At 44.3% G+C, this 14,957-nt stretch overlaps 1 protein-coding gene across 1 annotated transcript in view; it reads right to left on the bottom strand.

The window, feature by feature from the left end:
- Positions 1-1,895: 1,895 nt before the first annotated feature.
- Positions 1,896-14,957, bottom strand: part of col13a1 (collagen, type XIII, alpha 1) — a 102,752-nt gene continuing 89,690 nt past the window's right edge. The window contains exons 38-39 of the mRNA XM_071205674.1: positions 14,586-14,624; positions 1,896-4,829 (exon numbers count right to left, since the gene is read on the bottom strand). Of these exons, the coding sequence (XP_071061775.1) occupies positions 4,797-4,829; positions 14,586-14,624 (72 nt within the window). The 3' untranslated portion in view covers positions 1,896-4,796. The remainder of the gene's footprint in view (positions 4,830-14,585; positions 14,625-14,957) is intronic.

Here is a 14,957-nt window from a genome sequence, read left to right as displayed (position 1 = left end):
AGGAGGGGAGGCCACCTTATTAAACAATTATAGATCAATCTCTAAATTGTCAGTTCTGGCTAAGGTTCGTGAACGCCTAGTGAGTGGACAAGTAAAGGAGTTTTTATGTACAAATGACATCCTGTCTAAACATCAGTCAGGATTCAGAAAGCAACATAGCACCATCACTGCCACAATGAAAGTGGTAAATGATATTACGAGTATTTTAGATAATAAGCAGAGTTGTGCAGCTCTATTTGCTGACCTATCCAAAGCTTTTGATACCATCGATCATCGCATTTTGAAGCAGAGGCTGGTCAGTATTGGCATACCCAGCCATGCAGTGGGGTGGTTTGTGAACTACCTCTCTGAAAGGTCCCAATGTGTTCAGTTTGATGGGCTGTCTTCTGCGGGGTTAAACATCATTAATGGTGTACCACAAGGTTCAGTTTTAGGTCCACTATTATTCTCTATCTATATTAATAGTTTAGGTGAAAATGTCAAAGGAGCAACCTTACATTTTTATGCGGACGATACCGTTATGTACTGTGCAGGTCCCTCGGTTAACGAGGCTATTGTTAAATTACAGTCTGTTTTTAACATTATTCAGGCTCAGCTCTCTGAGCTTATGCTTCTTTTAAATGTGGATAAAACCTAAAGCTAAAGCTAAAAATACACCGGAGGCTGCTTTGGATATTGTAACTACGCAAGGAATACAACTTGAAGTGGTTACCTGTTACAAATACCTGGGTATCTGGCTTGATGATTGTCTCACTTTTAAATTTCATGTAAATAACCTGCTTAAAAAGCTGAGGGTTAGGCTTGGTTTCTTCAACAGGAACAAGTCCTGTTTCTCGCTTGAGGCCAGGAAAAGGCTCGTCACTGTGACCTTTTGACCTGTGCTGGACTATGGTGATTTGTTATATATGAATGCACCTGCCAATTACCTGAGCAAGTTAGATGCTGCGTATCACAGTGCACTGAGATTTTTGACAAATTGTAAAGCACTTACGCATCACTGTACCCTGTATACCAAGGCGGTTGTACCATCACTAACTGTACGGAGGCTCAGTCACTGGTACTTTTTCATTTACAAAGCCATGTTGGATAAACTACAATCTTATATCTGCTCCCTGATCTCTCTGCGAATTGAAAGTACTTATTGCCTGAGGTCGCATGCTGTGGTTTTATTAAATGTGCCAAGTGCTAGGACTGTCTTAGGGAAGAAAGCTTTTAGATGTGCAGCTCCACTAACATGGAACAGTCTGCAAAAATAATGAAAAATTACCAAGCTAGTACCACTACATGTTTTTAAAGCTCGGTTGGATGCTACAAAATCAGATGCTGTTGGTACCTGTACATGTGGTTTGATATGTAAATTGTAATCCCTGTACATTTTGCTGTATGATGTCCTTTTGTTGTTCTGTTGTTTATGTTTTTATGTCTTCTTGTGGAACCTACTGCTGCAGGTCTCCCTTGAAAAATAGTTCATTGATCTCAATGGGATTTTACCTGGATAAATAAAGGTTTTGAATTTAATTGAATTCACATTTGTGGAGAACTTCAATTTGTGAAGTATCCAACTATCTTTACACACCACAGGTTGGTAAAATAGACCAAGCGTTTGAGAGAGACGTTTGTTGATTCTGTGTAAAATAGATTATTCTAAAGCGGAAACCAAACCAAAATGTTATTACTGTGGCGGCAATCATTGCTGCTTGTGGTGTAAAGTAATGAACATGGCAACATTGCAAAAAAGTACATTGCAACATGTTTGCACTGGATGTTGAAAACACATTTAACCAGGATTGTATGGCAGTTTTGTGTCAGGTCAAAAGCATTGTTAAAAAAGGAAACACGTAACAGCTAACCACAAAACATATGCATGCAGCATAACAACAAAACGACTGGTCCCATTTAAAATAGTTTCTTTATTCTGAGTCAGTGACAAATTGCCTACAAATTGGAATCTGTTTGGCAATCAGTGAGGACAGCTGCCAGTGATTGGATTATAAAAAGTAAAAATAAAATATTTTGAAAAACAATACCATAACCGTACAAACATCCTGTAACTAACAGCCAATCAGCATGTCTCAACTGTGGCTGGAAGTCACATAGGAAACAAACTGATACATCTCCACTGAATGCTGTCTCACTCTGCAGATTCCTCTTGAATGTGCGAAATAACATGAAATGTACAGTATATCTATGTTCCATTACTGATATAGGAAAACGATGAAAAAAATTGCATGCAAATTCTCTATAATGCCCTCGTATCCATTCTGAGTTATAGTTTGAATCTGACAAGAAAATAATATCAAACTGAAACATATTATACATCAATACATCATCACAACTTTGATCAACATGAAGCAGGTTAACTGCCTTTATGAGCACCTTTTTTTAAATATTAATATTTATTTATATTTCAAATTGAAATGCAAACAGTGTGACCTAAATAAAGGACTGCTGCTGTAAATAAAATGCAGCATGAGTTTACTCTACCCTTGAAGAGCACTGTCAGGCATGGTAAAACACACCAAGTCATTTAAAGCTTTTTGAGTAAAGTCATTAATGTTGGCTCGCAATGCTACAATGGTTTGAAAACACAATGCCTTTAAAGTGAATGATGCACTCTGAGGTGCTCCACTAAAGAAAGTAATGGCCTTCTGGCCAGACCTCTGTCACCCACATTTCTTAATAAGTGATTCAAAACGAACACATTTAGGAGAGTAAATCCTCCAATCAGACCTTTTAGACAGGATGGAAGGTAGAGACTTTCTCATCAGACGTTTCTATGCCAAATGTGTTATCAGTAGAAGCCAACAAATGAGCACAGTACAGGGTGGAGGCCATTAGCTAGCTAAACAGAGTATCAGCGCTAACGTGCCCAGCTACGTTAAAAAAACACAGAGAAGCTGGATTACAACTTGAACCTCTGCTCAGGTAGATATTACTACACATTATTTTTACATGGGAAATAGTTGGTTGCTGCTATTTTAATGCTCTGAAGTTCAGAGCAGTAAAATGCTCATTTCTGTATTCAACGTTCAGTCTGAACGTAGAAATTAGCGAACACAAACCTCATCTTCAGACATATGGCCCTCACTTCATCTATGACCATTTTTGAATACATGTGTCTGTTTTGGCATACCTGAAGAACTCATCAAGTGAAGGAATAAACACAGTGCACCTGCATGTGAAGCGAGTCAAATAATGCCTTTGCTAGCATGCACTGGTTCACAACCTGTTGCACAAGGTTAATCAAAACTAACTTACATAAAACGTATGTTGTGAAACCAAAATGCATGCACAACAACGTGGTGATTCCTGCTTTGTTTGCATTGTATTCCACATGAGCACACTGTTACAATCAGCTATATAGAACTATAGGAAAGAGAAAACCAAATAAATAAAGCAAATGAACAAGTGGCTTAGTGTTAGTTTCCATATTTGTGCAAAATAGAAATGTGAAGGTTAAAACAGATATCACAAACAAACCCTCTCCCTTCTCCTCTGATGTAATGAGGGTACAGAGATGGGAGTGGAGAGGGCTGTTGAGAAAAAAGGTGTACCTTTGAAATAAGTTATATAATTTCCATATTGCCTGACAGAAATGTTAGTAAAAACCACAATAAATTACCAATTCTACCAGAACTTTTCAATAAAATCTACTATTTCAAAAACTGGAAAAACAACAGGAATTGAAAATCACCATTTTGACCCAGGTCTGTTTACAAGTCAGCTGTCAATATGACATAAGGAATGCTTCTGTACATTTAATTTTCAATGAAACTGCAAAGTGTGACACACTGACAAAGGGCATTTTTAGATATTTGCATTATTATGTACAGTAACAGCTGTTCAAATATTCTGATAATTGTGTTTTTTTGTTTTATTTTTTAATTAATTCCCATTTATTTTCACCGACAAACCAAAAAAATGATGTTAATAACTAATTTGATAAATTAATAACACTGTATATGCATGCAATATATTTGTTTTGCAAGGAAACTGGATTTGTGGAGCATGCAAATGTGAGAATAGTTCCTTTTTTGTCACAATCATCTGTACATATTCAGCATAAGAAAACTACCCTTTTAAAATGTTGATGCTCATTTTGTACGGAAAATCATAAATGTGTTTCATCAATGCAATCTATTTACAAAGAGTACCTTTATACATACAATCCTTCGTCTTATGTTGTACAATACTTTTACAGCATTAAATCCTGGAAACACCTCAATAGATACAAAAAAGACAGGATTATCATCTATGTGCCAAGCATGAAGTGTGATGCTGGTTTCATATGCAGCCACATCATTCACACACAATGTCATAGCTGCATGAAAAGGGGTTTTTGAAAAGGCAGTGAGTCAGATAATATGAAGAAGGAATCATCATGAGGGTCTCCCTTTGTTTTTCTTGGAAAGACATCCACCTGCTCTGTGAGCTGCTCTGAATTCTTTATCACAGTTACAGTATTGACGTCAAATCAAACAGCATTTGCTAAAGTGTCCACGCTCGCTTCACTAGGAGTTAAATAGATCAAAGTGTATGCAGTAAAGAAACACATGAGTAGGGACAGTGTCTCCCTGTGGCTGAGACGCTGTCCAGAGAGCCTTCATCAGTAAATAAAGACGGCCTCTCCTCCCAGTCTATTGAAGTGAGCTCACCCCTGCCCCGGAGCTTCTGTGGGACCGTCCCTGTGTCCGGACCCCTGGAAACACGCTGTAATGCCAACTCCAGGTTTTGGGTATCTCCAAAAGTCTTCAAGTTCTCTTTCTGTGGCGTCATGGAGACAGTGTCTGGAAGGACTACTTCTTAGCCAGTTGGAAAGGATGTTGACCCTTTAAACACACGTGTGAACACGGTTTATTCACTTCAGAAGCACAGGCAACATCTTCAGGGATATTAGAATGAGTCATCCATTACATGTTACTTATGTTTAGCCTTTAATGCCCAGTGCATTTCCAGAGTTTATTTGAGTATCATTTTCTTATTGACATTTTCTTCATAGTTTTATCCCTTTTGTCCTTTTACCTCACGTGACCTAATGGCAAATCCCCAGAACCCTCTCCTCTCTATTGTCTGATATGAAAGTGTTTAAATATCTGAGGTGACTTGATCACGACACTATAAACAGATAAACTAAACTAAACTAGTGACTGTCAGGTCTCTCTGTGAGTACACATCCTCGTTAATAAGGGAGTCAACAGCTTTCTCACTGTGCTACAGCACTCGCTGTCCTTGTTCCTGATGTGAAACATTATGATAAGTTATTTTCACTTTTTATTTCTTTGAATCCTGCCTGGGTGGTTTGGTTGATAAGTCAGGATACAACAGAACTCCACAGTGAATATGTTTGTGACTACATTCATGTGACAATCATTTATCATATTTTGTGTGCAAACCGTTTTAACAACATTATAGGGACATCACACAAGATGATCTAATTAACTGAACCTTGTGCTGACGATTGGTTTCATGTCCCTAAAGCAAGATGAAAAAGTGTGATTGTTGAACCTTACAAATAATAAGGAAGCTCTTCCTTTTACTTCCAGGTGAATAGCAGCTGGCTGGGGAGTAATGGATTACATGTAACAGGAGTACGTAATCAGTATACAGGTAACTGTCATAAAGAAAATGCGTCATCAGATTACTGATACATCTTTTTACAAGAGGGATAACTAACTGGATACATTGTAGACTCACTGCCTGGATTGTATATTTGGTTTTTATTTCTCTCTCATTCTTAATTATTTCAACATTCTTTTTTGAATGCAGTCGGTCGACACCTGATTTGTTAAACAAACATGATGTGTTTAATCAATGTATTAAACTAAAACTGCATTTGTAAACTAAACTATTCTGGTTTCCTAGTCTAGAGGACTCATTAAAACCTCTTATTGATATGTATTTTTATCAGGTTATACTTTATATTGTGTTACTTAGATTGAATACTGATTCAATAGTTTGACATGCATCTACTGCAGACATTGTCCCAGAATACATTATTAAAGTAAGCCTTCCAACTCTGATGAGCAATAGGTCTCCAGTGTTTCCCACAATAAATACATTGGGATTATATTAACGTTCATCTTTAACCGTTGTTGTCAGGGTCCTGTTTTAAACAGATTGTTCTAAGACAGACAGGAGTTTACATCATGCTGCCTAAGTGGAAAAACTCCTGAATGACTGTGAAAAGGTTACAAATGGCACAGAGGTCTAAAAAAGAACTTGAAAGGACAACTGAGAAAAGATGTTGGCAGGTTTGAGGAAACAGCAGTCTGCTTTTAGTCGTAGCCAATAGATCAGTGAGCCATCTATTCTTTAAATAGATCAGTAGTGAGTGTTTTTTCACACTCGGACTGAGCAGTTCCTCCCTCCTCTGTGGGTTTCACCTCTGCTGGAGGAACTTTGTCGATGTGATCATTGTTATCAGAAAAAACCCTCTGCTTTGCACTGGACATCTAGACAGCCTTTTCTAAAAGTGTATCTTACCTCTTCAATCAAACATGTTAACGTTATCATCATTAAAAAGCTGAAACAAAACCACAGCACACAACCCATGCTGTCGGGACAGACACATCCTTTGTGATAATGTATGGACAGGGTCAGGACAATGTGAGCAGCCATCTTTAGACTGCATGCAGTCAGAATACTCTCTTTAAAGGCAGAAGGCCTCCCTTCACATTACAGTTTCTGAAGATCTGCTACTAAGGGTTACATTTGACCAGCTTTAGGCTAAATGCACCCCTGAGTAACGTTGGGTTACGTATTGTAACCCTTGTATATTAGCACAGGCGGAGCCCTCTACTGGACTCTATGGCTACTACCTTACCCTGCGAGCATTCTCCCACTGAGACTTCTATAGATGTAGCCGGCCTTGGGCGGGCCTACCTGAATGCGCGAGCATCACACCGTATAAAAGGAGGCCTCGCCTCCTGACTATCATCCTACACCTCTCTTCAGCGAGCGGAATAGGACAGACAGTGCCCTGAGTAGAGGGCTCCGCCTGTGCTAATATGACAAGGGTTACAATACGTAACCCAACGTTATATCTCTCACAGGCTCCGCCCTCTACTGGACTATATGGGTACAGTGGGTGGACCCGCGATGTATACGCGCACTGTCGTCCAACAACAACATTACACCCTACTGCCCCTGACCGGCTTTTATGGTCAGCAGCTGCTGCCCCACATTCTCCTTTAACCCGGTTATAACCGAGAAGAAATCTGGGCTGTGGCTGACAGAGCACACCCTGCTGCGCTTACCTCGCAGAAAGTGTGCTCAAAAAACAGGCCCCCCCCCCGCCCACAGACGGATGGGGACAGCCCCCTCGGCCCCGAATGGGCTTACTACATGCCTGCCTCCCTGAATCCCTAAGGATAACAGGGAGAGCGCCAGAGCCCATGCCCCACACTCAAACACTGACCAGAGTGTGTGGACTAAAGTGTGCAGGGCTGTAAGGGCCCAGCACGCCCCTCGCCCATCCCGGGACCCTCAGAGGGCCCGAGAACAGTGAAGGCGCATTACGTCCGGGGAGGGGGTCAGATGCCAACTGACCCACAACCCCCCCCTACCAGTCCTGTGTTGCCCCCACAAGCACAGACAAGGAGAAAGAGCCTGACATGTCCAAGAGATAAAACCTTATGAAGGGGCCTGGCGTCGACCAAGACGCCGCTGTGCATATATCCTCCACACTCACACCGTTGAATAAGGCTGCGGCCCCACGAGGACGAATTCGGTCGTTTGCGTTACTGTTTAGTGTCATATAGACCGTTCGGCCACACGAGGACGACCGAATATGGCACTAAACGACTGAGGAAACGACAACGGGTCCCAAGGTGGATAGAACGGCATACGCCACTCTCTGGGGGGTCAAACAGCTCCGTGTGTGCGCCCTATACGGACATTTTCAGATCACTGATAGTGATTGCGCAATAGCCCCGCCTCTCCCCACCTCTTCTGCTCACCTCCGCTTACCCCGCGCCAGTGCTGAAGTGTTTCGCCACCAACAACAACAACAATGGCGGATCGCAGAGTTGCTATCGTGCTCCGGACGCTATTGACCATGCTACAGTTGTTTGTGCAACATCTACAGCAATAATGATGAGGCAATAGCCCCGCCTCTCCCCACCTCTGCTGCTCACCCCCACGTCAAAGTAAACTGCACCCTGAATTCAGATTATTTATCTTTCTCTCGCGAGTGAAGTCTAATCTGACAGGACGGAGACACGCAGCTCTGCTCACCTGCCGCTCCTCCCGCTGCAGCAAAACACACACTTCAAGTCAGATCATCACCCTTAGCTATTTTAATTACCTCTCAAACTCCCTAAACTAGTTATAAATATGTTTATTTTTACAGTCGGCCGGGTCACTGATTACTGGATGAGCTGCTGCATGAGACAGACACTGGCGCTGTCCGAAGAGAGGGAGGAAAAAGAGAGGCTCCGTGTATTTTATCATTATATTATATAGAGTCGTTATTCATTTGTTTTAAAGCTCAATAAATAACAAAGAAGACCTTTGACCGGCACTTTTATAATTTTGTCCGGAAGATTTCAACTTTAATACACGCTGACCGGCGAAAAACTCTGCCCGGTTCCCTCGGCCCCCACCGCGGAGAATAAACAGAAGGGCAACCATGACAACCATGCTTCTTCGCTGCTTTTGTGGAGGAAGTTACAGCGCCACGTAGAGGCTCCTACATATGTACTGCAGCTTCTCCAGCGGTTGGAGCTAAACGGAGCGGTCTCGTGTGGACAGACACTATCCGGATGACTATTGCATGTGGACGGAAGCCGTTTGCGATTGCGTTTGCGTTAATCCTATGCGTTTAGCCGTTTTCGTCCTCGTGGGGCCGCAACCTAAGGCTGTCGACGCAGCCACAGCCCGTGTGGAGTGCGCACAAACCCCCGTGGGGCAGGCTCTCCCTGCCTGTCCGTAGGCATGTGCAATGCACTCGCAGAGCCAGCCTCACAGGCGTTTCTTGGACAGAGCTTTCCCGATCACACCGCCCCCCACACACACGAACAGCTGTTCGGTGCGTCTAAGGGCAGCCGTGCGCTCCAGATAACATGCTAGCGCACGCACCGGGCAGAGGAGGTGCAGTTTAGCTTCCCTGGCCCCACCATGGGGGGAAGACTAAAACCCCCTAACTGAATAGCCCTCGACCTGAATGCACTACTTAGGTTTTTGGGCACAAAGGAGGGGTTCGGTCTGAGTGTCGCGCCGCTCCGGTCACCCCGAATCAGTAAACAACTCGGGTGCACCGACAGAGCAGTTAACTCGGACACTCTTTTGGCTGACGTTAAGGCAAGAAGCAAAGCTGTTTTCCACGACAATGCTTTTAGAGAGGAGAGCTCCAGAGGCTCAAACGGCCCCGAGGCCAGAGCCTCGAGCACTAGGGACAGGTCCCACTGTGGGGTGGAGGCGTGCACTACTGGGCGCAGCCTCCTGAACTCCTGTAAAAACCGCGACATCAGTGGTTGACTAAAGGCTGACCTGCCGCCAAATCCCTCATGGCAGGACGAGATGGCTGCTGCATACACTTTCACTGTTGAATGTGCAAGCCCTCTGTCCACCAGTAACTGTAAGAAGGATACAATAGAGCCTAACTCACAAGATAGGGGCTCTATTCTCCGCTCCTCACACCATCGCTGGAATCCTAGCCACCTCGGCCTGTAACAGGCTGTGGTGGATCCAGCTCTAGGTGCCTGGATAGACTGAATAACACTGTCAGACAATCCACCCTGTCTCAGCCTGTCCCTCTCAGGAGCCAAACCTGGAGAGGACGGCCGAGAGTGGGTAACGCCCCGATTGCACCTGCCTCTTGAGACATCGCCCCCCAGAACTGGGGAACCGCCCAGGGCTGGCCCACCTTCATCTGTGTCATCTCTGAGTACCACGGCGCCCCAACGTGGTCCGGAGCCACTAGGATGACTGACAGACGTTCTCGCCTCACTCTCCCCAGGAGAGGGAGAATGAGACACAGCGGTGGAAAGGCGTATAGCAGCTTCCTTAGCCAGGGTTCGTGTGCAAACGCGTCCACCCCCAAGGGTGGGTCGTCGCTCCGAGCCACGGAGAACGGCTGTTTCGCCGGCTGGCGAACAGATCCACTTCCGCTCTCCCGAACTGGGCCCAGATCTATTTCACCACCTTCGGGTGAAGCACCCACTCGCCTGGCAGGGGGCCGCCCCTCGACATGAGGTCGGCCCCTCTGTTCTCCAGTCCCGGGATATGGAGGGCTCTCAGAGATAACACCACCTCTGAAGCCCATAACCACAGCCTCTCCGCTGTGGTCAACAAGGCGGCAGATCGAACTCCGCCCTGCTTGTTGATGTAAGCCACTGTGGTGCTGTTGTCGCTCCTGACCATTACATGCCTCCCTGAATTAGGAGCATGAAATGCTGGAGGACTAACACTACCGCCCGTAGCTCTAGGAGGTTGCTGTGTCGAGACTCTGTTAGAGCCCAGCGCCCACCTATAGCCCTCTTCAGGCAGGTCCCTCCCCATCCTGTTCCGGATGCATCCGTGAACACTGTGATGTAGGAGGTCACCCGTCCCAGTGGAGACCCCCTCAGGAGGTGATCCGGGGACCCCCAAAACCGGAGGTTGCCCTCCACTGAGGGGGGGATGGTCACCAGCTGCCACTTGTGCCTCTTGGGATCCAAGCGCAGGCTGGAGAACCACCTCTGCAGGTGGCGCATATGTAACCCTAACGGGACCACCATGTGAGCAGCCGCCATGAGACCCAGCGTCTGCATGACAGTAAAAGCTGTCACTGTTGCCCCCTGTCGCAGCATGCGCACCCCCTGAAGAAGGGACGTACGTCTGCTCTCTGACAGGGTGGCGCACAACGCGCCTGCATCGAGCACCACACCCAAATACAACGCCGTTGGTGAGGTATGGGGGTGCTCTTTTTCCAATTGATCGCAAAGCCCAATTTGGTCAGGTGTGTGATCAATTGTGCTGTGCAAAGCATTGCCTGTTCCCGTGACCCAGCCATGACTATGAGGTCGTCTATGTAAAATAAAACTCTCATGCCGTGTGCGCGCAGCGGTTGAAGCGCTGTGGCCACACCTTTGCTGAATGTGCGTGGGGATAGGGAATAGCCGAACGGCAGCCTGTTGTACTCGTAGGCTATTCCCTGGAAGGCAAAACGCAGATACTTTCTGTGCTCTGGAGCAATTTCTACATGAAAGTACGCGTCTTTCAGGTCGATGGTGGTGAACCAATCGCCTGGCTGCACAAGCCCCAGTAACTGTTTCACAGTTAACATGCAGAATTTCCTGCGAGAAATGTGGCGATTCAGGCCGTAAAACCCCTGTCTCAGGCGGCTTACAGGCCTTGTGGCAGCGGTGGGGGGAGCAGTAGGCCTACGCGCCACCAGGGTCATCACCGCTGGGAAATCCATACGTGCAGACCTGAGAGTCGGACCTCCCGACACCGAGGCGTCCTCGTCCTCCTCCTCCGGAATCAGGGTCGTCTGGCCCCACGGAAGGGAGAACCGGAACGGCACTTCCTCCTCTCCTGAATCGCCCATCTCGACGATGTCGAGATCCGGATCCTCCACCTCCTCCTGCTGGGCCTCCACCGACAGGAAATGCTGCCCACGATGCTCACGCGTGAGCCGAGGAAGCATCTGGCAGGCTGAGCATGCCGGCGCGGGGCCCATACCGCTCACGGCGTGGTCAGGCCCCATACACAGAAAGCAGAAGGGGTTTGGATCCGTCCCCGCAATCAGGTTTGGACATTTCGGGCAGGTGCTGTGGTCAAGAACTGACTCCATTACTCTCTATTTTTCTCGTCTTTTTAAGCTCTGTGGAATCACTTCCGCTGCTGAAGAGAAAAGGATGATAGTCAGGAGGCGAGGCCTCCTTTTATACGGTGTGATGCGCGCGCATTCAGGTAGGCCTGCCCAAGGCCGGCTACGTCTATAGAAGTCTCAGTGGGAGAATGCTCACAGGGTAAGGTAGTACCCATAGAGTCCAGTAGAGGGCGGAGCCTGTGAGAGATATAACTTAATCTGTCTACTCAAGTGTACCATGTCCTTCAGCAGTCTGACTCTACAATATTAAATATGTTAATGTGAATAAGAGTTAACGTACAGATATGAAACAAGATGACTACATTTCCCTACCAGCAGTCAAATATGTAATAAAAGGTACACAAATGAAATATCTTTTAGAGAGTGTGTCTGTAAACTTGTTTGACATTAAACGGGAGTTAAACCAGCTCAGCAGTAGGTTTAACTAACTGGTTAAGACTGAACCACAGGTGCAGTTTAAGAGACCACACGGTTCTGTTCCAGACAACACAGGTTTAAACACGTCTGAAACCTTGAACGGCAACTAAGATCAAAGCAAAGCAACAGCCTCATTTGAATTCATTTGTCTCAGTTTTTAAATTCCTTTTCTGAAGTGCTTGGACCTGTAGGAAAGGACCAGAGTCTATGTAGATGCACTGTCCTGCCTCCATACATTATTTGGTGTGAGAAATGTTTTAGAAACAAAGCCAAAATCCTCAGAAATGTATATTTAATTATGACGGTCATGCTGAACAGAATCAATACTTTGAACATTTCAGAACATATCTGGAGTATGTACGATCAGTATGACAGGTAAATGAAGGCCAGCTAGGGACCTGGTTAATGCGAGGTATGGTGCAGCAACATGACACTGTGAATATTGTTTTGCCAACAACAATCTCCCATGGCAACATCAAACCAGGCAGACACACACGGAGCTGTGAGGGAGCAGCACACACCGGACCAGGTCCTCTCCTCCAGTTCTTCAACACTGAGTGACTCGTGGAGTTAATGAGGTTAGCTTAATGAACACAGCTACTGAGGAACACACACTGCTGAATACATGTCCTACAGTTGATTTAAATAAACACATTTCCATGTCAGGAAGGTTAAATCTTTCTTCATAAAGGGATCAAATATATGTGATGATCGCAGCAGCATGCCTTTGGTGAGCAGCAACACTTCCCTCCAACAATACGGCTGTACGCTGAAGAAACCCAAACGTTGAATTGAATGAAATGTATTATGTAAGGAGAGTTTACTTAACTGTATTAGGTTAGTTGAAATATTACGTTTAAATACAAAACCAAAGGACCTAACCTAATACAGTTATGTGAAATCTGTTGACATAATACATTTAGTTAAAGTCAATGTTTCACTTTTGTCAGTGTGTACTGAGCCCCAGATTAGAAGACACGCAAACACACACTACAGACACTGCAGCTAAACACAGAGCATGACAATCATAAAGCAGGAAGTGGCTGTCCTTAACATGTGGCAGAGCTATTTACAATGAAGTGAAATCAGAAGGAGAACATGAAGCTTACATGGAGCTTCTGCTTTCCTTTCACTGCTCAGGATGCTTAACTTGCCTGAACTTTAAAGCTTCAGATGATTCAAAGATCTTTGTTGACACTCTCCTCCGGGACACAAGCACTGGCTTTAAACATGCTAAACGCAAACTGATCGTCTGCAATATTTCAAATCAGATCATTTGTATCCGATGCAGATGTCGCAGATCATTTTTGGAATTAACTCCAGGAAAAATGTTGAATCGTTCATTGTTTTAGACAAGGAATCCGTACGCTACTACAATTGTTCAGAATGATCTCTGGGAAATGATGTGTTAGTGTAATACAAAATAAACCAAATATGTTGAGCGTGAAATGTAATTGTGTGTCGCATGTAATGCAATAAGTGATAAGTGATTGTGTATACAGCAGGCCTCACTGCAGCCTGACTCAGGGATACACTGAGTATGCTGCCCTTTGTCACTGAGGGGTCCCCCCATAACACCAATCCCATAGGTAACACTATGATGTATAGTTGATTATAGGCAACATGTGTAATATTATACAAATAGTACTATGCTACATGGTTAGCATTTGTTTCCAATGAAGGCACTTTACATCCTCAGTGTTAAATAAAATCTGTTGTAATGTACAACTATAACATGATCAGTTTCTACATATGCAGCTGTGAGGATTTGGATCACTTTAGAATCCTTTGGTTATGAAACTGTTACCCTGATGATTTGATATCTTTATCTCTCTGCCACTGTGTGAACATATGACTGAACTGTTTGTCTCCTACACTTCATCACACGGAGGAGAGCTCAGCGAAGACTTTCAGAACACTAAAACTACATATTTCCAGCCCCACAACTCAGTGCAGCATGGTCTGTTACAACAAAACAACACAATACAATAAGTTAATAAGCATTATCCACTTCACATTATGCACAAATATCATGCATCTGTTGACACATTCTTATCCTTCCTTGTCCAATTCATATTAAAATAACACAGATATAAAAATCCAATACATAAACAGTCATACATATTCAAATAAACAATCTATACAAACATGTTGCCATATATTTTTAGGATTCCATTTTTTTTTTCCTTGTATAACAGAATAGGGAAAAGTAAAAAAATAAATATCCTATGTACAATCACACAAGCCATTCCAAAGTTATCGTCACTGCAAGGAAAAAGCAAAATGCAAATGAAATGTTAGTTCAAACTCAGTTCATGGTGAATTCAGCAGACAGTGGGAGACTCAAACTTACTTTATTCCAACATCCGGGTACAGGTAAGCCATCGTCTCCCTGAACAAAGACAGACGGATGAAGTTAACAACAAGCACTGCGGAACAGTCAAGGCTCTGCATGCCTGAAGCAACGATGCTTACAATGATGCAACACAGAAATCAGTATTCCCTTTATAAAGTGCTAAAATGTATTATTTGGGTCGTCCAGGTTCTGTAGGAGAGTCCTGTTCTGTTTCTGCATATGCATCGTATGTGCCATGGTCTGAATTTCCAAAGTGAAATAGATGTCCCATGTTCTAGTGGCTCTTTCTGCTTTTTTTGCTTCCAAAATCTCTTTTAGTCTCGTTGCCATCTCACAGAGTCCTATGAACCCGGAAGTGTTAAGTACCCT

The sequence above is a fragment of the Pseudochaenichthys georgianus genome, chromosome 15 (assembly GCF_902827115.2).
Source record: "Pseudochaenichthys georgianus chromosome 15, fPseGeo1.2, whole genome shotgun sequence".
NCBI lineage: Eukaryota > Metazoa > Chordata > Actinopteri > Perciformes > Channichthyidae > Pseudochaenichthys > Pseudochaenichthys georgianus.
This window is presented reverse-complemented; position numbering and strand designations above follow the sequence as displayed.